General features: G+C 36.8%; 3 protein-coding genes across 4 annotated transcripts; all 3 read right to left on the reverse strand.

Annotated features, from left to right (window-relative positions):
- Positions 1 to 6,788: 6,788 nt before the first annotated feature.
- On the reverse strand, positions 6,789 to 7,679 carry LOC116163902 (odorant receptor 4-like). Its single transcript, XM_031478033.1, has 4 exons — positions 7,440 to 7,679; positions 7,206 to 7,394; positions 6,894 to 7,154; positions 6,789 to 6,845 (listed from the first exon to the last, which is right to left on the reverse strand). Exons 1-4 carry the CDS (start codon positions 7,641 to 7,643, stop codon positions 6,789 to 6,791), a joined length of 711 nt encoding a protein of 236 aa, XP_031333893.1. The 5' UTR covers positions 7,644 to 7,679.
- Positions 7,667 to 13,200, reverse strand: LOC116164458. The gene is made up of 2 exons (XM_031478648.1): positions 12,944 to 13,200; positions 7,667 to 7,967 (listed from the first exon to the last, which is right to left on the reverse strand). Exons 1-2 carry the CDS (start codon positions 13,167 to 13,169, stop codon positions 7,669 to 7,671), a joined length of 525 nt encoding a protein of 174 aa, XP_031334508.1. The 5' UTR covers positions 13,170 to 13,200; the 3' UTR covers positions 7,667 to 7,668.
- A 10,029-nt stretch (positions 13,201 to 23,229) lies between these two features.
- Positions 23,230 to 24,513, reverse strand: LOC116164415 (isatin hydrolase-like). Of its 2 annotated transcripts, XM_031478596.1 has the most exons (6): positions 24,384 to 24,513; positions 24,139 to 24,332; positions 23,970 to 24,091; positions 23,716 to 23,919; positions 23,483 to 23,656; positions 23,230 to 23,434 (listed from the first exon to the last, which is right to left on the reverse strand). In XM_031478596.1, exons 2-6 carry the CDS (start codon positions 24,306 to 24,308, stop codon positions 23,343 to 23,345), a joined length of 762 nt encoding a protein of 253 aa, XP_031334456.1. In that variant the 5' UTR covers positions 24,309 to 24,332; positions 24,384 to 24,513; the 3' UTR covers positions 23,230 to 23,342. The 2 variants fall into 2 exon arrangements, with proteins under 2 accessions (XP_031334456.1, XP_031334457.1); XM_031478597.1 differs by lacking the exon at positions 24,384 to 24,513 and having other exon boundaries at positions 24,139 to 24,338.
- Positions 24,514 to 24,911: the final 398 nt, after the last annotated feature.

Here is a 24,911-nt window from a genome sequence, read left to right on the forward strand (position 1 = left end):
AAAGCACTGCCAAATTTTGGGTGCAGTCTTTACTCCGAACATTAATCTATTGACCTTGTAGAGCGTAAACCCCTTTTTCAGTACTTATGGCTTGCAACATTGCGCTATGTTCGTCAAAAGGCATATGGAGATACGCGCGACTGACATCAAGTGTATAGAAAAATCTTCCCCCGCTCATTTTCGCAAAAATATATTCGAATGGAGTCGTCAGGTTTTACAATCGGAACCACGGGTGTTCCCCCATCGAAAACATCGCCGAATTCCTTCAAAAACGACTACAACAATTCATCGGAATTTGCTTGCGTGACCGTCACCTCGTGAATTTCTAAGTCATTCAGCGGACGTTTATGAAAATCCAGGATCCTAATCCACTGTCGGCCGCAAATGGAGTCAACATCATCTCCTACAATAAACAAGCGTCCAATAGTTGCTTTGTTTCCAAAACTGATCGTAACATTACATGTGCCCAGTGGCTCAATTACCTCACCAGAGTAAGTCCTCAATCGAAAAAATAACTATTTTATTATACCTCGGGTAAATCGGGTCTTTAGAGCTCTTCTACATGAGGATACCTACTGTATGTGAGATACAGTCTGTCGTCACACTGGCGCCAGCTACTGGATACGTCTAAATGCACCTGAAGTACACGTGAAAAGTATTATCTGTATTTCGTTCACTTGTTAAGAAATACGGTCGAATACTCATCAGTTTTAAATTTATAACTTACTAAACCTCGGCAATCCATAAATATTAAAACAATGAGTTTAAAATTCAAAATTTAACGTAAGGGCATACACATCATTTATTTCTCGCGGAAGCTTGAACCCTTGACTCGATGAGTAGAGTTGATGACTGAGAAAACACACTAATGGTCGTTTTGTCGCGCTTAAACCAGGTTTCTCAAGCTTTGTCAATGAAAACAAGTTAAAAAAGTAATCGTAAACGATTTACAAAAAGCGCATTTCCACTTGCATTCAATTCCTATTTGTAAAATGCAACTTTTGTTAAAATGGTAAAAATCCGACCACAAATATGAAAGATAGCGTTGCACATGTGCAATCCATTTTTGACGTGCCACTTCAATTTCAGTTTATAAGAAGAATTTCATTTCAATGCTGTCAGCAAGAAAGTTGGCACTGCGCATGCGCAAACCTAAATTTTGAAACTGGCGTTTGATTTTCCTTTATTCCAAGAGCCTACGTATCAAATTTCATGTAATAGTAATTTATAAATAAAAACGTTTGCAATTCGGTTTATAAATGGTCGAGATGCGAAAAGGGCACAGTGAATTTTGAATCGATTCGACTCAACTTTTGGCATTGCGTATTATATGGCTAAAGCTATTCCCATATTGAATTTCATGCCATTCAGTTCATAACTAACGGAGATGTAAAAGCGATCGGACATTTCTAAACAAAGTTATCGTTCACACGAACAGATAGAGGGACAGACAGACAAACTAACAGACGGACAGACCAACAGACGGACGACAGACAACAATACAAAATTATAAACGATCTCTAGGATCGTTAATTAACGGGAAAAGTGTTAAATTATGGAACATGTAAAAACCGGTTTTTTTAGAATAACTTTTTTAGCAATCACGCAGAAAAAATTCCTTCCTTGGTGCAAGCGCGCGTCGACACCATCACGAACCAAATAGCGAAAAAGTAGAACAATAGCTTTTAAGATAAAGAACTTTTAGCGGATGCCCGGAAGGACGGACAGACGGACGAAGTGGCCAGAATAGCGCATTTTTTTTATTTTGTGGCAATGCCCTAAAAATAAAAGGTTTGCACTAACTTAGTTCTTAATACTGAAATAGGTAGATATAGCTTACAAATTACAAGAATCCTGAGGGTTCGTTAACAAAAAAAAATTTTGTTGTGTGGTTCATTGTTCCAATTAACAAAAAAAATCAAAAAGTGGTTTTTAACCACTGTCTCCGAAGTATTGGACAAAAGTTATAGTGTTCCTCTCTGGGATGCCTTTAAAATTTATGTTTCTTTACGCATACAGTCTTAGGATTATTCCACGAAAGTCGCAATGAATAGTGACAATTACACGTGTTACGCAATTACCAAAATTACCACTATGGTCGGCATTTTCACCAGGGGATTGTAAATACCCTTTATTGGCTTTATTTTAAGTAAACATACACGCACTCAACTTAAGGCAAAATAGTCGTATACCTAACGGAAATTGTATAATGATGTAGGTACGTTTTATAGCGTACGAACTCTTTTCATTGGGTACGTTCAACCAAAGATCATTGGTTCAACCGACGCAACTATTGACTGACATCGTAAACATGTTTAGTAGTAAACGTCAACACATGCCTGAACGGTTATGTTGACACCGCATTTTATCATCTTGTAATTTGTATCTTAACCTTATATTTTTCGTGCTGACAAAAATCGATATTGTTGTGCAAGAATTGTATGAAGATGATATAAACTGGAATGTTATTCAAGTGGCGCCAGTTGAAAAACATAAAATAAAATGAAAACATAACATGTTAGTTAGGTTATGATATTACGCCAAATTTATGGTGCCAATTATTACCAACTGTTGACTTCCACCAGAAGTCACCATTCATCGTTCAGGGAAGTCGACAACGTCTCAACATACTCATTCAACAGTTGTGTCGGCTGAACGTACCCATTCTCTCATGCGCTCTACATTGCTTAGATTACTACAACTTATCTCCGTAAATGTAGTAAAGTTTTCAACAAAAAGAACCACAAGTTGGTACCATGCGATCAAAAATGAGTTGCTGTCGAGTCGCCTTTGGAATTTTTGTTTACATGGGAAATCGTACTTAACTTGAATTTCCAAAGGCGACTCGACATCAACTCATTTTTGATCGCCCGTTATAATATCCGAGAGATAACGACTACAAATTTTTCAATAGGATACCGTACCTTATATATGCAAAAATATATGCTTATCGAATTTAGTATTCGACACTGACGGTTTCGCTCGATGAGATTGTTTGATGTTTCACTATCATCTTTATTGTTATCTTTTCAATGTTTCTGTTTTACTTATATGCACTCTAATTTCCGCTTCAATTTTAAGAGAAAATATGTTCAGGGCTGTTGTATATAATTTGTAGGTATTTTTGATTGTTCTGGACCATTGACTATAGGTAATAGGCGCGCCATTTCTCCAGTAGTGTCCCTGTTTTAAAGTTAACTATGCACAACACAGTGTCGTTAAGGATGTCTATCATGGGGATCTCGGAAACCGTAGAAGATACAACGATGGTGAAATTAGGGAAAAGTTGCGCAATTAAACAGTTATTATCATGCTTTTAAGAGAACCGATTTGGTTTTTAGCGCATTTCCAAAAAATAAAAAAAAAATGCGCTATTGTGGCCACTTTGTCCGTCCGTCCGTCCGTCCGTCCGCTCGTTTTGCGACGCTACTAGTTCTTTATCTTAAGAGCTATTGTTCTACTTTTTCGCTATTTGGTTCGTTATGGTGTCGAGTCTTGTACCAAGGAAGGAATTTTTTCTGTACCGCTTACAAAAAAAATTATTGTAAAAAAAACAAAAACCGTTTTTTACATGTTCCATAAGTTTACACTTTTGCCGTTTATGAACGATCCTAGAGATCGTTTATAATTTTGCATTGCTATCTGTCGCCTGCCGGTTGGTCTGTCCGTCTGTTCCTTTGTCTGTCTGTCCATCTATCTGTCCGTGTGAACGATAACTTTGTTTAGAAATGTTCGATCGCTTTTACATCTCCGTTAGTTATGAACTGAATTGCATGAAATTCAATATGGGCATAGCTTTAGCCATATAATACGCAATGCCAAAAGTTGATCGAATCGATTCAAAATTCACAGTGCCCTTTTCGCATCTCGACCATTTATAAACCGAATTGCAAAATTTTTTACTTATAAAAGTATTTGAATGAAATTTGATACATAGGCACTTGGAATAAAGGAAAATCAAACGCCAATTTCAAAATTTGGTTTTGCGCATGCGCAGTGCCAACTTTTTATTTATGGAAGAATTTAAACGAAATTTGATACATAAGCACTTCGAATAAAGGAAAATCAAACGCCAATTTCAAAATTTGGTTTTGCGCATGCGCAGTGCCAACCTTTTTATTTATGGAAGAATTTAAACGAAATTTATCCATAGGCACTTGGGATAAAGGAAAATCAAACGCCAATTTCAAAATTTGGTTTTGCGCATGCGCAGTGCCAACTTTTTTTATTTATGGAAGAATTTAAACGAAATTTATCCATAGGCACTTGGGATAAAGGAAAATCAAACGCCAATTTCAAAATTTGGTTTGCGCATGCGCAGTGCCAACTTTTTTATTTATGGAAGAATTTAAATGAAATGTGATACATAGGCACTTGGAATAAAGGAAAATCTAGCGCCAGTTTCAAATTTTATTTTGCGCATGCGCCGTGCCAACTTTTTTATCTATGGAACTATTTAAGTGAAATTTGATACTTAGGCGCTTGGAACAAAGGAAAATCTTAGTTTATTAGTTAGTTATAGTAAATTTGTTTTAAAATTTAGGTTTACGCATGCGCAGTTCCAACTTTCTTATTTAGAAAAGCATTGAAATGAAATTCTTCTCATAAACTGAAATTGAAGTAGCACGTCAAAAATGGATTGCCCATGTGCAACGCTATCTTTCAAATTTGTGGCCGGATTTTTACGATTTTAACAGAAGTTGCATCTTACAAATGGAAAATGAATGCAAGTGGAAATGCGCTTTATGTAAATCGTTTACGATTACTTTTGAACTTGTTTAACTGTGCTAGGACGTGTAACTTTATTGGGTGGACCTGTCTTTGTAGGGCATGTTGCGTTTCTTGTATTTATGGCGTTTCTTTGTTCTTGAGGTTGTATTTGTGTTGTTGCTTGGATTATTGGTGGAGACATTACGGTATTTTGTGAGCCTCTAGGGCTGTTAAGGTTGCTGCGTTTGGGTTGAGTACGAGTGGGTTGTGATAACGTGGTGTGTTTCTGAGAAGAAAGAGTATTGTGTTTTTAGCGCATTTCCACAAAAATAAAAAAAAATGCGCTATTGTGGCCACTTTGTCCGTCCGTCCGTCCGTCCGTCCGCTACTTTTGCGACGCTACTAGTTCTTTATCTTAAGAGCTATTGTTCTACTTTTTTCGCTATTTGGTTCGTTATGGTGTCGAGGCTTGCACCAAGGAAGGAATTTTTTCTGCGTTTATTGCTAAAAAAAGTTATTGTAAAAAAACCAACAAACCGTTTTTTACATGTTCCATAATTTTACACTTTTGCCGTTTATTAACCATCCTAGAGATCATTTATAATTTTGTATTGTTGTCTGTCGTCTGTCTGTTGGTCTGTCCGTCTGTTCCTGTGCCTGTCTGTCCCTCTATCTGTCCGTGTGAACGATAATTTTGTTTAGAAATGTCCGATCGCTTTTACATCTCCGGTAGTTATGAACTGAATTGCATGAAATTCAATATGGGCATAGCCTTAGCCATATAATACGCAATGCCAAAAGTTGAGTCGAATCGATTCAAAATTCACAGTGCCTTTTTCGCATCTCGACCATTTATAAACCGAATTGCAAACTTTTTTTCTTATAAAAGTATTTGAATGAAATTTGATACATAGGCACTTGGAATAAAGGAAAATCAAACGCCAGTTTCAAAATTTGGTTTTGCGCATGCGCAGTGTCAACTTTTTTATTTATGGAAGAATTTAAACGAAATTTGATACATCGGCACTTGGAATAAAGGAAAATCTAACGCCAGTTTCAAAATTTGGTTTTGCGCATGCGCAGTGTCAACTTTTTTATTTATGGAAGCATTTGTGACCGGATTTTTACGATTTTAACAGAAGTTGCATCTTACAAATGGGAAATGAATGCAAGTGGAAATGCGCTTTATGTAAATCGTTTACGATTACTTTTTAACTTGTTTAGCTGTGCTAGGCCGTGTAACTTTATTGGGTGAGGGCGTCTTTGTAGTGCATGTTGCGTTACTTGTATTTATTGCGTTTGTTTGTTCAGGAAGTTGTGTTTGTGTGGTTGGTTGAGTTAAGGGTGGAGATATTACAGTATGTTGTGTGTCATGTTGTGAGTCTAAAGTGCTGTTTAGGCTTTTGCGTTTGGGTTGAATACTAATGGGTTGTGATAATGTGGTTTGCTTCAGAGGTGAATCTCTGATTGTAGTATATGTTGTATCATTTGTTGTACTTGTTTGTTCGGTAAGTTGTATTTGTGTGTTTGTTTGGGTTAGAGGTGGGGATATTACAGTATGTTGTGTACCGTGTTATTATTATTATTATTATTATTACATGAGACTTACCCATCAAAATTATTAGTCCATAAAACCATTCCTTAAGGGATTCATTAAAGTCCCTACTAAGTAGATCGGTAAAAATCATTACAGGATATCCTATGAAAACGAATAGGATAATTATTCTGGAGTATATTTTGTACAGCAAACTTTCGTGTGCTTCTAAAGAAATACCGCCGATCTTAAAAAACAGCCTCTCTTAAGTAAGGGCATTTGAAGACACAACCCTGTATGTAACCGAGTTTGTAAAGGTGGAGTTGTTTCACCCAATGATATGGATATAAATAACACAAAAAACAGGTGTGCAACTTTTTTTTATTACAATATAGAAATAACACATATCTGAGTAGGTATGCATCTACTCGTAACTATAGGTACAAATGTTTCTAAAAACATTAATAGTGGTGTCTAGTCTCTGAACAACCTAATAGAATGGGGAGTGCGGTCATACAAGCGAGCATAATATACTACAAGATCTTCATTTTGTGTTGACGGTTCTAAGCATCATGTATGCAGAGTACGTGGTACGGATCATCTACAAACTTCTCTAGAAATTATTAGCAAAAAATACTCAAAATCTTACCCAAAGAGCCGTGGCCATCGATGCCCCGATCATACGACCGGCTTTGATTCTTAAAGCTTCTTGACTTCTTTCGATTAATAAAATTAAGCTTCTTTGAAATCGCAGATCCGTACCGACAAAATCCATCTGGTAAGCTACTACTCCCACCTGCTCGCTATGGTACGCCAACTCTTCACCGTAATAACAAATAATCAGAATAGGAAAAAATACTGTTAGTGATTCCATCATTATTACCGGTAGTTCCATGTCAGCTGTGCTTAACTAAAAATCAAATATTCGTAGTGGGTTTTTAGATTTGAGTAACCTAAGTACCAGTGATGCTCTATAAATATCAATGCACAAGAAACTTAAGGTGAATATAAAAAATAAGAAAAATACACCATGAAGAATGTTTTCAATCTCTTTCCCTGTGTCGATAATATCTAAATGATACTTAATGGCATCAGTTAGACGTTTGTTTAAATATATCCAAGATGGACACTCGTGAGCATTGGACATATCCTAAAAGTTAATGAAGGTGACAGCTTCAAAATACGATTCCCTTACTTGCTCCATTTCTTCCTTGGCAAGTTTAATTATGTTGTCTAGGTAACTTTGAAGCATTTTAAATTGAACAGTTAGAAAAGTCAAGCTTCCAACAATAACCATAAAAATTGCAACTACATCAAAGCAGACGATTATCACAGCCGCACTTTGGTAGAGCCACAAAGCTTCGAAATTTGGACTGACATGAATGTTAATTGAACTCATGGTGCCTAAAGGCAACAGCCAATCGTTAGGATCCGACTTTATGATACGCCAGACGATGCTGAACAAGATTTGACTGCCACAAATTACTAAGACTAGTATAACAAAGGTGTAGCTCTAGAACATTAACCTGCTGATTATCGTCAAACATTATGCTTGCCCCTCTCACGAGTCGCGTGGATATCGCTAACCAATCCTGCAGCATCTTCTTTTCTTCGTCATATCTTCCACGAGATTTGTTCGCATGAAACGACGACCTCTCAAACGCCATTAACGCCCTCTGATAGCTTTTCCGAATGCAGAAAATGTTAATTAAAATTGTACAATCTGAAAGGCACATAGTGCATTGATTTTTTTTAAATAAATACAGATTTTATATAGTGATTTCGCAAATCCAGTGGGAATGCATAGGTAACTTTGTTAATTAGCATAGTGAAGATTCGGCTAAGTGGGCAAAGGTTTGCAGTTTTGTCTTCTGAAACTCCGTTTAGAAAATTTGAAAATTGGGGTCGCAATATTCAGTTATTTAAATGAAAAGTGAAAAGCGCCCAGTTCCCACAAATTAAATATATCAGAAAAGTTATGATGCAAAGTTTAAGATGAGCTTTTTTTAATGAATGTACATACATTTATTTTAATTGAATTTTTGATTTAGGTATTGATAACATGAGACACTTTCATATTAAATTTTGTATATCTTCCATAGTAATAAAAATATCCATGCAATTTGGGATACATTCATTATGACATTTTTATTTCAATGATTATGACACAAAAATAAATCAACTAAACTAAACAGTTATAATAAGTTTTGATATACACCTTATTGTACCATGATATACACATTGAAACTTCGAAATTTTTCTTTTTTGACGCAGAAAATTTGTTTTTAACCCTGCCTGCGCAAACAGCAGTTTTGAAGTATCACAAATTAACAAAATCTCCTTTAATTCTTCATTTTTAGTAATGATTTTTAGCGCTTATACGGGGTGAGTTTTTCCGGTGTTTAGTATGGGGATCTCGTAAACCGTAAGAGATGCAAAGTCGCTTAAATAGGCAAAGAATCGCAGAATTTGATAATTAATTATCCTATTCATAATTTCTTGTAGCTCTACAAATAGCAAAGTTACGACCCAAAAACGGAAAATTGTAATCTTCGAAAATGCGCTGGCGTTCCTTTATTTTCAAAGATGTCAAAAAATACTTTTAACAAACTCTAAAGGTGGGTTCATAGCTCTCCGTTCATCCGTTGCGTTGATCCGTCAAACGGATAGTACGTTTTGTTAAGGTTCATAGCAATCCGTCCACATTGTACATTTGCAAGTATAACCATAACCTAAATTTTATTTTGTACTGTACCCTTCGTGATTTTCAGTATGTGAAAATGGTACGAAAGTAAGAACACATTGCTATCTGATTATTACCGTGAAGAACGAATAGGCGAACGCTGTTAACATACCAAACATAACCTCACTCTTGTTAAAAACGGACCAACGGAAACGTAAATGTTCAACTTCAACCAACTTTTCCGTCGTAAACGGACGACGTACGATTTAAAAATTTGCTGTCTTCTGATTGGCTAACGGATAAACGGAAACGTATGAACGGAGAGCTATGAACTTACCTTTAGTGCTTCTTTCCCAGCTTTTTGATGGTGCTAAAATAAAATTGTTATTACTTACGAGTTTAGTATCAACTTTCTTAGTTCTTATGGACGTCATATTGGATTTCTTTGTCATCCGATAGATAAAACAATTACAAAATCAACGATACTAAACAGTTTGTATTTCATTTGGGAATTAATCTTGTATTTTTGCCTCGAAGTTTACAATGTATTTCTTATGGCAATAATTCCATGGTCGTGTCGATACGAACAATAAACGAATGAATTTGGTTGCAATCACGTCCTCGATCACATCAGCCATGGAATTATTGCCGTAAGAAATTGGAGGCAAAAATGCAAGGTTGATTCCCAATTGAAATATGAAGTGTTTAGTATCGCTGATTTTGTAATTTTTTCTTTATCGAAAGACATAAAAATCCAATATGTTATCTATAAGAAATAAGAAAGTTGATGTAATTTACTCGAAACTCACAAGTGATAAAAATTTTATTATAGCACCATGAAAAAGCTACTAAGGGTTTGTTATAGTATATTACGCACCGAGTGCGAAAGTAGGTTATTTTTCGAAGAATTTTAATCACCCGAGGCGCGCAGCGCCGAGGGTGATTATATTCTAAGAAAAATAACCTTTCGTCGAGGTTCGTATACGATTTTATTCACGATCATCATTATAATCATTCCATTATCAAAAACAAAATAATTCACTAAATTTATACGTAGTATATTCAAAGGTATATTCATCTTATGCGCCATCTGCAATATGACTGCCCTACATAAAATGTTGTCGGTAATGCAGATTTGGAAATTTACCTAATTAATATTCATATTAATTTAACATGCAGGTTAAAAAATGGCCCATACTAAAGAATTTCAATGTACATCCCCTCAAATAAGGGAAATTGAGTATAGTAAAAAATTTACTCCCCGAATGAATTTTTGAAGAGAATGAACAATGGTGGGCAGGAAAGGGTATAGGTAAAACTTCATGTTTTACTTGCTTATTTTAATGAGGTAAAGGTAAAGAAATCATCCACATTATGAATGACCAAATGTTGTGATCCACATTCAAACCTAGGTAATGCCTAATGACCATGTCAGTTTTATTATTCTAAAATGTACCTACAGCGATCTTTTATGATTACAGATTTAGACTGGGTTACAATATTAGTATTATAATCTGTGTAGATGTCAATAACGAAAGATTTATTCTCCAGATCCAATCAGGTAGTCACTAAACACCTGTTCCAATACGATAGCCCTAAAAAATAGCATTATCTATTTCTAAAATGTGACAAATTACCTACGTTTAATTACCGGACATTGTTTTTGGCATCTCATCGCTACAATATTAGCAAGTGCTGGTGGAGTTCTTCAACTTAAAACAGTTCGGTGGCTGTAGATCGGCTGCAATAGCAGAAGGTTTCGTCGCCCATTCAGTGGCTCATTCGCTTTACGGGCACGCGAAAATAACAAAGTATGGCAGTATCCTCTTCAGGTAGTGCTACGACGTCTCCGATATGCAACATTATGATGCCATAAATTGCCATCCCTTGCTCTTCTCATGGGTCGCAAGCGCAACCCAATGTTTCCATGTCTTATGGACAAGAATTGAACTTTTCCACCCAGAAATTTAAACAGTAATGGGCTCTCTAAAGTAACAATCAATTTCATTAAACTCAAGTTCGAGTTTTATACACTTACCGATCCTTCAATAATTAACGGTTTCTTTTTGCTTTTGTTTTTACTTAACCATTTAGCACCGCGCTCGTTTAGTTTTAGGTTACGTGAAACAAACCATCATCTCCGTAATCTGGCTAAAGTTAATCACAACTCCTACTTGTGTTTACTTCGGTCCGCATTTACTTATTTCATATTTTCGCGTTTGGTCGTTCATTTGCAATTTACAAAAAAAAAGCACAGAGCTTAAAATAATCCATATTACTCATTATAAGAATAAGAATTGTTTTTAAAATGCGGTTTTGAACAATTTGCATCTAAATCAGCTGTCATCTGTGTCAGACAGTTACGATGAGAGCGCCATCCATTAGGATATTAGCAACTAAATCGAGGTAGGTAATGAAATATTACTAACCTCGAATCGAACATTACTAACCTCGAGAATCTACTTTCCTCCCTCCTGGAAAAATAAGTGTTGTAAAACACAACTTCTTTATCCTTCAAAATGACAATTATGAGACTGATTACAATATGATCGTGAATAAAATAGTTATTTGTGTACCAAGGCCGTAAAAGTGATCTTTTTTGGCCGAAGCTGCTGTTTGCGGCCGAGGCGGTAGCCGAGGCCGCAATTCAGATGAGGCCTAACAAATCACTTTTGGCCAAGGTGCACACAACATTTTTTAGGCGATCATCAAAAAAGAATTCAAAAATTTGCCCATAAACATATTTTTTTTGACTATTAAAAACAAAGCATTTTCTGTCGTATGTAATTATAATTAGCATCCTTGCGTGTGTTTTGTGCGTATAAAAATGGGTGATAGCGACAGTTCAGATACCCCAAATGAAATTTTGGAAGCTGTAAGCGTTACGACCCTAAGTCATATATGATCTAAGAGCAGGCGTTTGAGAGTAAAAGTACAATCGCAACTTCCTCCGTTGCACAAGATTTTAATAAGGTCAAATGCAATAGGTCCATCGTTACTGTGGCTTCCAAGACCTTATAGTTAACATGCTGTACCTACAATTATTAGAAACCTGATTACCTACTTTGATGGGGTGTATACCTAGGTAGCTACTTTGTATTCTCGGTTAATTGCTGGTGATTCTTCGTATAATAATGTAAGCAATAACATCTTCCTCTTGTTTTGGTTCTACACTTCAAAAAGGTGTGCAAGCAGCAAAGATTGAAATGTCAAACTATAATTTTAAATGTGAACATTGTGATTACGCAAAATAGTGTGAAACATTTCTACAAGTCCGAAAATGAGAAAAAACGAACGTGGATGGTCCAATCCTTCATGGGGCCACACCAGATAGACGCTTTGTATCAAACAGATTACTGTTTCTTACACATCAGTTTCAAATAAGTACAGTTTGACAGATGTGTACAATAAAGTAAAGTTTGACAGAAGCGTACAATAAAGTGAAACTTTATGGCCGCAAAAGCGACCACAAAATCAACGTTTTTGTGATGATAGCCTAAAAACTATTTTTTGATATCTTTGAAAATAAATGAACGCCAGCTCATTTTTTAAAATGACATTTTTCGGTTTTTCGAGCATAAGTTCGTTGTTTGTAGAGCTACAAGAAACTGAAAGTGAAACTTAATTTATCGGTCAGTCGGCTGCAAAGGTTTTTTAAGTATAACCCAAGAGTAAACTCTCTGGTATAACTGTCGAAGGAATTCATTGTAGCATGCTCGGGTTTGAAGCTTTGTGTCGCAATCTTTGCATGCATATTATATTTTAGCACAAAACGTTTCCCTCATAATGAAACTGTAGCATAAAGTGAGTTTGCTAATAAAACCTCGATCCGTCGCACAAAAACGCTCTTAAGTAGCTCGACACATCGAGTAGGTACTTTCCAAATTGTTTAAAATGTGATGATACAACATAACTTCAATTTTCTTCTCTTAATTGCCTACTTCACATCAGTAAAAGTGATAAATAGAGGTGCTCCTTCAGAAGCAAAACAATCTCGTGACAGACATGAAACTTACCCATCAAAGTTACTAGTCCATAAAACCATTCCTTAAGAGATTCATTAAAGTCTCTGCTAAATAAATCGGCAAAAATCATTACAGGGTATACAATAAAAACGAATAACAGAACTATCCTGGAGTATATTTTGTACGGCAAACTTTCTTGTGCATCTAAAGAAATACCGCCGATCTTAAAAAACAGCCTCTCTCTACGAAAATACTTAATCTTATTCTGATCAGCCATCCTCGACGGTTTATCCACTTATAAGTTATAACTGTCCGCATTCGTTATATGAAGATAGTAGATGGCGCTGTGTTTGAAGATAAGCACACACAGGAAAAATATAAAACGGCACCAAATTATTGTAAAGTAGAAATATGCAGCACTGGGAACAGAAATAAATCAAACGATTTCACGCTTGGATCTTTGGCATTAACCTCTAATGACATTTCGACACTTTAGTTGGGAACAGAAACTACCAGCTTAGTAAATTCGTCACGCGTTTTATTTTTCAGCGTAATACTGACTTGTGTTTTAACCAATTCCAGTGAAGCTTCCCTATGCTTTCTACCTTTTTAAAATGAATACAGTATAGGTACGATTCGTTGTCAATATGCAATGTAATATAGATGCACCCCTATTACGTTTGGAAATGAAAATGCTGAACAGAAATTAGCCGTTCAAATATTAACATGTTCCCTACCTACTCCATGGCGTTCATTGTCGTATTTTGTATTATTTAGGAGATCAACTGTATTGTCGATACATGAAACAGGTTGTCACGGATAGGGGGCACCGGGCACTGTAATTGTGTTGTGGGTAAGAGTATGTGAATCTCAAGCCGGATCCACATGAAACGTGGTTCACGGACGCGTTGTTACCACGTGACCGTTAAAAACCAATGAAGATCGTTCAATCTCAATAATCTCATAACTCATTGGTTTTTAACGGTCACGTGGTAACAACGCATCCGTGAATCACGTACTTAGACCATATAGTACATGGAGTGCTATTAGCCCTATGCTTTCAATACAAAATGGGTGGTCACGGATAGAGGGCACTGTAGTCGTGGGTATGTGAATCTCAGGGTAAACTAAAGTCGTATGAACACCACTCGTATTGCGTAAAGAGTAGCTTTTATGGTAACCGCGTAGTACGGGAAGCTTTAATTACCTTGATTATCTTTTATCCATGTACCTACTATATGGTCTAAGATCACGTATCATGTGCAGGGTAAATTAAAGTCGAGTAAACACCACTTGGATCGCGTACAGAGCAGCTTCTATAGCAACCGAGTAGTACGGGAAGCTTTGCACAAATAAGAATAGGTTTGCTTTTATGGCATTTCTATAAGCGATTAATTAACTGACGTCTGTTAAATTAAACTTTGATAGTCTCAAATCGTGTCTGATCGGACAACTTCAGAGAGATTCGTTTACCTTGAAACTACCATACCCAAGCGATGTCCTTCACTATATTTTAGTTGCAAATAGCAGTCCATGTACTGTATAGTCTAAGCAGCACATGGACTGCTAATTGGAAATAAAATATGGTCAAGGACATCGCCTGGGCATGTAAGCTCCAGGGTAAACAAGTCTGTCCGAAGTTGTCCGATGAAACACGATGAGACGATCAAAGTTTAAATTAACAAACGTCAATTAATTAATCACTTAGATATGCAGTGGCGTAGCTAGAGTCATCTGCGCCCGGGGACACGACACAAAGTCTGTGCCCCTTGTCGGACCGACAGAATTTGGGGGCACACTGAACCCCCAAGAAAATTTTGAGATTATACGGTTTATATGGTTCATTTTCGAAGCATCTGGTATTGTAATGAAATAGAATACAGACTAATAATTCTCAATACGATTGTAAACCGTTTATTTGGGAAAAAAATACTGTTCTAATTAATAATTATACATGACTGGCATAGACATAAATCTACAACAAATTGATCCTCCTTGATTTGACTGTCGCAAACTAGTCAATCACGTTTTTAATACTCATTTTGGCGCCCCCTAACGTTGCGCCCGGGGGCATGTGTCCCTCCCTGCCCCGAATAAATAGAATTTAAAAAGCAAAGCAGATTAGTAATCACGATTAAACTGGCTTTCAATTAATGTGCCATTTGCCATAGGATTCCATTTAAAATTTTAGGGGTTAAGCTCCCTACGTAGAGGAATGGTAGAGGGGTGAAGGCTTGGGTTCGTGATTTGTATTCCAAAAGTTGTCCCCCTCGAATACAAAATTGACGTGTTCGAGGATTTTTCGAAATTTCTAAATTTAATACCCTAAAAGCCCTCTGTATACTTCTCGTTGGGCCACTCTGTATATATGATAGCATCCCAAAACAGTCAAACTTTTCGTTTTCACCCTGCATCTTAGAAACAAAAATAGCTAGATTGATTCTGTTTGTGGTATTAAAAGTTTCACAAAAAAAAGTGGTACCTACGCGGTCGCGGTAGCGGTAGCGGTGGCGAACGTGAGGCCGCACACTAGGGCGTTCAATCCGCGAGATCAGATGTTTTTTTACCCAGACTGCCAATTGATTGTTGAGCGTATGGTTGACTTTAATGGACAACATTCCCCCTGCGACCATATCTTATGCGCCCTTTTCCTCACAGACAATCCAGAACGGATGAACGGAAAGAAAAATTTAATAAGAGGTTATGTAGAGGACGGCGTGTAGTTGAGAACGCTTTTGGCATAATGGCACAAAAATGGCGAATACTCCAGAGGCCAATAGAACTACAGGTGCTTAACACCATCTGTATCGTGAAAGCGATCGTCGTATTGCACAATTATCTTCGTTCAAAAGCTGGAGAAAATCAGTATATGGCTTTGTTGGATGACAAGCAGCCTGTCGTTTTGGGTGCTTTCGAGAATTTTCCCGTGGATGTTCGCCGAGGAACAAATATCGCATTTGAAGTACGGCATAGATTTGTTTCTTTTTTTAATGCCTAACAATGTACTAAAACTATAAACAAATACACTTACCTTCACCAGGTTTGTCCAGTATCATGGCCAATTCATCCCATACCTTATCTTTTTTTTTATACAGAGTGGCCCAACGAGAAGTATACAGAGGGCTTTTAGGGTATTAAATTTAGAAATTTCGAAAAATCCTCCAACACGTCAATTTTTTATTAGAGGGAGGCAACTTTTGGAATACAAATCATGAACCCAAGTCTTCACCCCTAAAATTTTAAATGGAATCCTATGGCAAATGGCACATTATTTGAAAGCCAATTTAATCGTGATTACTAATCTGCTTTGCTTTTTAAATTCTATTGATTCGTTTCGGAGATATTCGCATTTTTTTCCCTGATTTAAGTCCTTTAGATTACTTCTTGTGGGGATATTTAAAGAATAAAGTTTATGCTACTCCGCCCGGAACATTACAAGGGTTGCGAGCACGTATAACCATAGTGTAAGGAATAGAATACACTATGGTATAACTCAACAATTTCGAGCGATTACCCCTGAAATCTTGCAATATGTACGGCAGCATTTTGAAGCAAATCTTTATTATTGCATGGAAGCAGGCGGAAGGCAATTCGAGCATTTATTGAAATAAATGTTGTCTGTTTAAAGTTATTTGTTATTTTTTGCACAATTTAAACCTTGTATTAAAATTTAAAAATTTTAATACAAGGTGACTTAGATCGCATTTGTTTTGGTTTTTTTAGAAACCATTTCAATGTCGATAGAGTGAAATAAATGATTGTGCATTTTCCTGCTAAATAGATCGGCAAAATTCATTACAGGGTATATAATGAAAACGAATAGCATAATTATCCTGGAGTATATTTTGTACAGCAAGCTTTCGTGCGCCTCTAATGAAATACCGCCGATCTTAAAAAACAGCCTCTCTCTACGAAAATACTTAATCTTATTATGGCTAGTCATATTCGACGATTTATCCGCTTATAACTAACATTAGCTGTCAATATGAAACGCATTATAGATACGCCCCTATTACGTTTCGAAATAAAAACGCTGAATAGAAATTAGGCATTCAAATATTAAACTGTTTCCTACCTAGGTACCCCATAGCGTTCATTTTCGTACTTTATATTATTTAGTAGATTAACTGTATTGTCGATAGGTAAAATTACACTTATTAAAACCAGAAGGACGCCTTCAATTTTCAAATATGGAAACCGTACCTATACATTTCTAATTTAAGTGAATATTTTCGAATCTTTCTGATAGGTGATTAATAAATATCGTCAATAATGTTTGCTTATTTGCTAATGGATATATTAAAAAGTTTCATTCTTTCGATATATCACTACATAATTTGATACATTGGAATATTGAAGGATCCTCAATACTCAAGTCACTATTGTAACGACCATTTATTTTAATCTTGCAACATACAAAAGTCAACAAAACGCCTCAAATTTATGTCACGGGCATTGAGATAATGCTCATGATCTTTGTGCAAGAATAACGATTTTGACTAGTTTTAATCAAAATCCATATGGTCAACAAAAATGCACCAAATTCATATCCTGGGTATTGAGATAATGCTCTTAGTCCGTTTCCCGACGATCTTGGTGCATCAATAACGATTTTGACATGTTTTGATCAAAATACATGTGGCCTCAGAAAAAGAATTTAACAACTTTGAACCACACACACATGCTTTTAATGCGTTTGAAATTGTTTACCGAACCTGATGGTGACTTTGCTGAATTAATTGAAAGTACGACAATAGCTTTAGTTTGCGACAATGATGCATTTTATTTTGTTTGATGCATAAAACAATAGATAGATACAGAGCACGAGCAACAACGCGCCATAAGTCTATGAAATATTAGTCACCGGCGATAAGGAACGAAAGCAAATGCGACGCGTTCTTTCTATGAAATGTGATATGCTGACTATATAAACCAACCGAATCGTGTGTAATGGAAGTTCCAATGTCGACCCCGAATTGATGAGTAGTGTTTAGCAGTCGTTTGTTATAAATTTGAGGACAAGTCAGTGATACTATAGTAGGTATATATAGGTAGTTTTTCATGATCTATCGAAAGATAATATTACTTATCATGATCGTTTCACTTCCGGCTATACCGGATAACAACTGTTTAATTTCAAATAGCACACCCTGTACCTATTTTATTGAATTTTAGAAATTTACATGAAAGTCTACGTCGCTTGATACCCTATACCCAGCATCAAATGTTTTCAAGTGTAACGAGTGGTTTGATTTCGCGCCAAATTTCATTAAAAATTTCGAAATTTCTTGTCATGATAGTGAAGGTCACCCTGTATATTTCATCATTTGTTCCGGTTAGAAATTTTGTGTTTGGGCATTTCGGTTCGCTCAAGACTATGGTCCGATAGATTTAATTTCGCTCAGATTTAATTTCGTCGTGGGAAGAGTGCAAAGCTGATTGACGTCATCATGAGTAATGCGAGTTTTTTGTCGTTCGTTTATCAACTTTGGCGCCGTCTGGACCGAGAATAGGAGCGGATGTAGCACCGAGCCGTCAAGAGATAAGGAGTTTTCACGTCATCAGCAGAAAACCGTGAGATCAGTTTAGTCAGCAGTTCCTTGAGGTTGACGACGAAGTTAGAGTGGGTTAAGTCTTCTTTATCTGAACCAATGGGAGAATTTCTAGCGGGAGCCATTTTTGTTTTATGGTAATTTGGGTGTGGTTTTTTCATTTCAATTCTGAAGAAGGGGATCGTTTTTGGGGAGACTCGCGGTTAGTACGTTGAGGGGTCGACACGTACCTTGAGCGATCGTTTTGGGGAGACTCGCGTTTAGTACGTCAAGCGGTCAACACGTACCTTGAGCGATCGTTTTGGTACACTTGGCGGTTTGAGCCACCGGCTTATTTCGGTTGCTCGCAGTTGCGTGCTTTTTGCACCCGTTTCGAAGTGTTATTTTCTTTTCGCGTTGATTTTTTGGCGAAGAAGACCCAGGTTCCAATCAGGTGATATTTTGGCGAACCCTTGAGCTTCACCCCAGTTTACTTTGGATGCAGTGAATCGCGTTAGGATACGTTGTGATTTCTCGAGGATATATAAGTCAAAGTGCTGCCCTAGTCCTCAAGGCGCAGAATTTCGGGATCCGCCCCAGGTGGAATTTCCTACTAGTGCCGTACGGTCATTTGTCGAAGGAGCGCTGCGTTTCGGAGAGATATTTGCCCCAAGAAGAGCTGGTGAAATAATACGTCGAACCATCGCGGTTTACCGTCGGATAGTGATCATAAAAGTTTGTGTTCTGCCGTACCGCTAACTCAAAAATCCGTCTCCCGCAGGCGGTCAAAGCTAATAAACTAATAAAATAAAATTTAATACACGTGCTGTGTAGAAACTTTGGCAACTAGCCGTCTCCCACTCGCCACGCGAAGGATTTCCTGGACTAAGTTTCCGTTCAAACACTAAACTTTGCTTTCGTTCCGAGGAAGGATATGCACCGTGGATTTTTGTTTCCGTGTGTTAAATTCAAGCCACCCCCTAGGAAGTCACAGAGACCTAAGTGTCAGGTTTCATCCCATCCACCCTGTACCAGAGGAAAGAGCAGTTCACAAGATCGGCTGTACAAATGTTGTAAAGGTTAGTCTAATTAAATTTGTAACGTTCTGTAAAATTCCACTTTTTGGTAATTAAGCTATAGAAAAAAAATTTTTGAGTTGATTGTTTATTAAAGTCCAATGAACGATTACCAAAGAGTAGGATAAATTTTTGGGTTTATTTAAATAAGTCCCAGCCCATGCTGGATTAAAAACCGATTACCTGTTGTTGCAATTTTCAAACTGTAGAGGATGGCCACCCCTTGAGTAAATTAGTCTCACCTGTTAGGATTTTTTTATTTAGTTTAGTTGTCATTGTTAAGCTAGTGTTTTTACAAGGAGAAGAGAAGAACTGCTAGATCCCTGTAAGTTGTTTGTATCGCTAATCTCATTTCAATATATTATCTATTTGGTTTCAATGTGCCTGTCTTTAACGAAGAACGAGGGGAAGGAAAGGGAGGAGTAGGAGTTGAGGCAGGAGACTGGTAGGCGGCAGGTTAAGGTTTGTTACGCAGTTTCAAAAGAGTTAAAAGCCCACCGATTTGAGTTAGCCGGAGCATTTATTTTTATCGATTGAGCAGCCTAAGAAGAAGACGGTTTGCCTTGCCGGGCGGAACCGATGGTAATCTTCAAATCCAGAAGGAACCCCCGTAGCACAAGTTATTCAATTTTTTTTTTAATTTTTCACGTTTGGCTGCTTTTCTTTTCAGCCCTGTACGTACATGTCCTGAATTTCAAAAAATCTTTCAAAATCTCAAAATCAACAATACTGACTTGATGCTACATGAGAATGATTAATATTTTGATCGCGATCGAGTTAAATACGAATTCCCATGTAAACAAAAATTTCAAAGGTGACTCGACGGTCACTCATTTTTGATCGCTATGTATATTGAACACTATAGGAGTAGTTAAAGGCTTCGGACGGACGGACAGAGACAGTTGCTGCAGTAGCGCACCCAATTTCGTTGTAAAATGCGCTAAAAAGTAAATTATGTTGTGTCTCTTGGTCGAATTCGAGCATGGAAGCATTGTAGCATTGAATTTATAACTATCCAATGATTGTAGGCCCACTTGAAAATAAAATGAATAAATAGAATGGAAATTAATGAGAATCAATTAGTATAAAATAATCATTAGCCATAAATAAAGAACTAAATCGACACACAGTTACCCTGTATTGGCAATATGATTAAGTGTCAATAAATAATAACATAAAACGGGAGTAAATTAAGGTGGATTTTTAAATATTTCAAGCTGCTATTCGAATGCTAAATTGCATAATGATCATCCGGGACGGTTAACTAATAGCCCTTTTCTGTTTATTGATAACGAATTGGGCGTAGCACATTGTATATTGATTACAGGGTGCCATTATATAAGCGACTCACGCTATATCAATTGAATCTTGTCAACGATGAAAGATCATAAGTACTTTCGTACAAACAAACTTTTTTTAAGTTGGTGGCATTTCTCTGGGAGAAAAGGAAGGTTTTACTCACAAGAGCATTGTTGTAGTTTCTGTTTTCATTGTATATCCTATTATTTCTGCTGTCAATTTATTAACGATCCTCAAATCCTTTATAGTTTTGTGTTGTCGTCCGTCCGTCCGTCTGCCGTCCGTCTGTCTGTTCGTGTGCGCTACAACTCTTTTTAAAAGTGACCGATTGTGTTGAAATTTGGTGTACCGGTACTTTGGACATTAAGGACGGGCGCTATTGATTTTCGGGAAGCTGGTTCAACAGAAAGAAAAGTTGTAGGATTTTGAGCGAATCGGGAACAGGAAAAACTGCGCGCTCAATATAATAGGAATCAAAATATTTCATTCCCTAGGTCATGTATCGAGTTTGAGGTCACATGAATTTTGATCAAAATATGTCAAAATCGTTATTTATGCACCAAGATCGTTGGGAAAAAGACTAGGGGCTTTATTTCAATGCCCAAGATATGAATTTGATGCATCTTTGGCGACCACGTGGATTTTGATCAAACCATGTCAAAATCGTTATTTATGCACCAAGATCGTTGGGAAAAAGACTAAGAGCATTATCTCAATGATCAAGACATGAATTTGATCTATTTCTGGCGACCACATGGATTTTGATCAAACCATGTCAAAATCGTTATTTATGCACCAAGATCGTTGGGAAAAAGACCAAGAGTATTATCTCAATGACCAAGACATGAATTTGATTTATTTTTGTTAACTATAAAATGTATTTTGTAAGATTGAAATAAATTGTCGTTAAAAGTGATTGTAATACTGAGGATCTTTCGATATTTCGTTGTATTGGTTTATTGAGCAAAGATTTTAACGAGTCCGCTAATGACTGGTTCTACACCCTCGTGACTGTAATGGGTAAGTATATAAAATATTTATCTCCCACTTTTGTATCATTTCAGCACATGTACCATCGACTATCCTGTAAGTTCAGACTGCAATTTATCACTTTTGTGATTATCCACCCTTATGGTTAGGGAACAAACCTTTACAACTAAAATATGATATGCTCTGTATATAACCAATCGACCGTTCTGCGCAGATGTCGAACACTAGGGGATTTTCATAACGAAGCTAGGGAAAAAGAGCGTGGCAGAATGAAGAAGATGGCGACGGAGTCGATGGAGAGCATCACGCTTTCCTAGGTTTTTCTTCTTGAGTATTTAGTTTGTTGTGGTGTTTTGAAGGAGTATTTACAGGTAGTAACTAACTATTAATCATTGAATTTCTCGTTACAATATATTATTTACATTTTGCTGATTTTGCATAAAATGCTGATATCTAAATATGGCTTACTCCATGCTTTTGTTTTCTAGCACCGTTATCTGAATCATGTTTATCGTTTGTTATACTGTACAGGTTTTTTTCTGACGAGGAGTTGATTATCAGCGTGATGTTGCTCTGATCGATTCAATAGTAACTATTCCGTGAGGGAAGTACCGAATACAGTTTGACTGTTCGCTGTATTTGTTACTTTATTATTCGTGGCGCGCTGCAATTCTTGTGCGTTAGCTATACGAAAAGGGGGGCTCTTTTATTTGATGTGTCTGTGTGCGACTGGTTCAACCTTTCTCCGTGGAGTAGGTACCTAATACAGTTCGACCGTTCGCTGTGTCTGTTACCTGCTCGTCTCATGTAGGCTGCATTTCTATGTTTCGCAATATGAGAAGGGGTCCTCCAATTAACATTTCTTGTATTTAAAATATGTTTTGCTTGAGCGATGGTCGACTTCCACATGAATACTTGCTAGTGGCGTTCTCACATGTACTTTTCGTGTTAAATAAAATTATGTTAATCAAGGCTGGAGTAGAGCCACACCATTTTGATGTTTCCTATGTACATGCAATTTATTATTTTAAGAGTTGTGTTATCTCAATTGATTGTACACATGTATTTTGATGTGTTTTTGTACTACATTGATTTATCATGTTTTCCACTGCATTTATGACGTCTCGTGTGTTTTGATTTTATGAATTTGTTTAATTGCATTTGATTCGATTACCTGAGATTTATCATACAATTTGACATGTTTTATTTATGCGTACTTTCTCTTGCATTTCGTTACTATAGGTGATTTATTTCATGTATTTGTGTGGCCTATGCCGGGGTTTTTGTCCCGTAGAAGGTTTCCCTGGTATGGTCTTGTTGTGTGCGTAATATATTTATTTGTTCTTGTCATTTCTTACGCACAAAAGTAATGTCTTTTATTTAATTCCCTTCCCGATTATGTCTCACGTAATACCTATGTATATGTATTTTGTTGACATTATAAATGTAATAAAGTGTTGGTTTTATTTCCAAGTATCACACTTTTATATTAGTAATACGCATGCTACCGCCTTAATATCCTATCTGTTAGGTACGTTTAGTAGGTACCACATTTTAATTTCCGTTTAAATAGGAAATAATCCTCACAGGCGCCCCTGTTCCTCCTGCTAAAAGCATTGGCATAACATAGAGATGACAACCCTTCTCTGCAACACAAAGAAAATAATTTTGGAATTAGCTTAGTTGTAACTTACCAGGATAATCTTTTGGAATTTTAACATTTTCCAAACCGTATATTTGATTTTCAGCTAAGGTTTTATGAACCATTTTCGTGGTGGTTCCCCCTGGATCCACACTTGGAGTATCTAATCCCACGCCAACAACTTTGTTAGTATTAGCGATCCATTGAGCTGCCTCTGGCGACAACGCTGGAGGTAATTAGTGGAAATTACCTCAACATCAGGTGTTACAAATCTGCCTTACCTACCAGGAAATTTATACGATGCGGAGTTGTTCGCTCCCAAGTACTTTTCTCGATCGTTATAGAATTGTCCCCAGTTAAAGTACGCTAAAATAACAGAGTTGGGTGGTATAGGACCATGGCGCCGTTCCCATTCGATCAAATCCTCGGGTAAGAGACGAGAAGTGTGTCCAAGTTTCGCGGTTTTTTCAGATAAGTCAATTTTCACGCCTAAAATCTTTAATGTATAGTTTGTATTTACGCTAGGTCGGCAGAAGCACATTCTACTATTAAGCGCGACAAAGGTATTTCATCGACCTTCCACCCATTCTTGGCGAAATGGTAAGGCGCATCCAGATGGGTACCGCAATGTTCAGCTAATGCAAACTCCTTGGCCGCGTACCTTATAATCATAGTCAACGAATTGGAACGTTTGGGCGGATAACTCACCAATTACCATCTGGTTTATCGATAATAGTTTCTTTAGTAACTTCGTATTTTTGTCCATCGCCCCACGATATTGTGACATTATTAAATGGCCACGTTAAATCGATCAAGTTATTTGAATTTACTTGAAACAGATACGTTATAATTAAAAGCAAGCAAGTTGTCGCTTTCATACTTATCAATTGAATGGGTCGTATCTCGAATGATTATTGAGTAATTTCAATTTTATCAAATGTTTTTGTAATTACCTGATTGTAATAGTTGACCTTTTTAATTGGTGTTCACTGTTCCTGGAATTGTATATCGATTGTTTGTGCTGTTTATCTTGGAAAATTGACAAATGTGATACCTACTCGTAAAACAATATGATGAATTGATGACGAAACAAAAAAAATGCCGGAGCCAGCACAGATAGGTACCACCCGCGCGCCTGCGCATACGCCATTCTGATCTGTTCCAGCTCTATCAATTATGTCTAAGGATATGTGTACCAAATTTCGTTCCAATCGATTCAGGCGTTTATTCGGAAATGAGAGTACAGGCAGACAGACCGACATCATCAAAATATTGTTTGATTCGTGTTCCCAGTGCTTCAAAATGTATATTTCCGTGAAAAAGATGGAGGAAGGGAGCTTAGCTTTTTACCCCAATGCAATTCCTTACTAGGGTAGTAAAAATGTCGGAAAAATATTGTAACGGTTCTCAACTAGGGGACACAGTACCGTACGCAATGTGTATATTGTGAACTGTATTATTATTATTTATAATACCATTGA

This window comes from Photinus pyralis, unplaced genomic scaffold, assembly GCF_008802855.1.
Source record: "Photinus pyralis isolate 1611_PpyrPB1 unplaced genomic scaffold, Ppyr1.3 Ppyr1.4_LG2, whole genome shotgun sequence".
Classification (NCBI taxonomy): domain Eukaryota; kingdom Metazoa; phylum Arthropoda; class Insecta; order Coleoptera; family Lampyridae; genus Photinus; species Photinus pyralis.

Excerpts from the sequence above, each read along its gene's own strand:
- LOC116163902 (XM_031478033.1), bottom strand. The coding sequence starts at position 7,643 with ATGAGTTCAATTAACATTCATGTCAGTCCAAATTTCGAAGCTTTGTGG. Across the intron at positions 7,155-7,205 it reads ATATTTATAGAGCATCACTG|TTAAGCACAGCTGACATGGA; the intron begins GTACTTAGGTTA and ends TTTGATTTTTAG. Across the intron at positions 6,846-6,893 it reads CGATGGCCACGGCTCTTTGG|ATGATCCGTACCACGTACTC; the intron begins GTAAGATTTTGA and ends AGAAGTTTGTAG.
- LOC116164458 (XM_031478648.1), bottom strand. The coding sequence starts at position 13,169 with ATGGCTGATCAGAATAAGATTAAGTATTTTCGTAGAGAGAGGCTGTTT. Across the intron at positions 7,968-12,943 it reads TGGACTAGTAACTTTGATGG|ATTGTACAATTTTAATTAAC; the intron begins GTAAGTTTCATG and ends TGTGCCTTTCAG.
- LOC116164415 (XM_031478596.1), bottom strand. The coding sequence starts at position 24,308 with ATGAAAGCGACAACTTGCTTGCTTTTAATTATAACGTATCTGTTTCAA. Across the intron at positions 23,920-23,969 it reads GTCGCGCTTAATAGTAGAAT|GCGTGAAAATTGACTTATCT; the intron begins GTGCTTCTGCCG and ends TAAAGATTTTAG. Across the intron at positions 23,435-23,482 it reads AATTCCAAAAGATTATCCTG|AGAAGGGTTGTCATCTCTAT; the intron begins GTAAGTTACAAC and ends TTTGTGTTGCAG.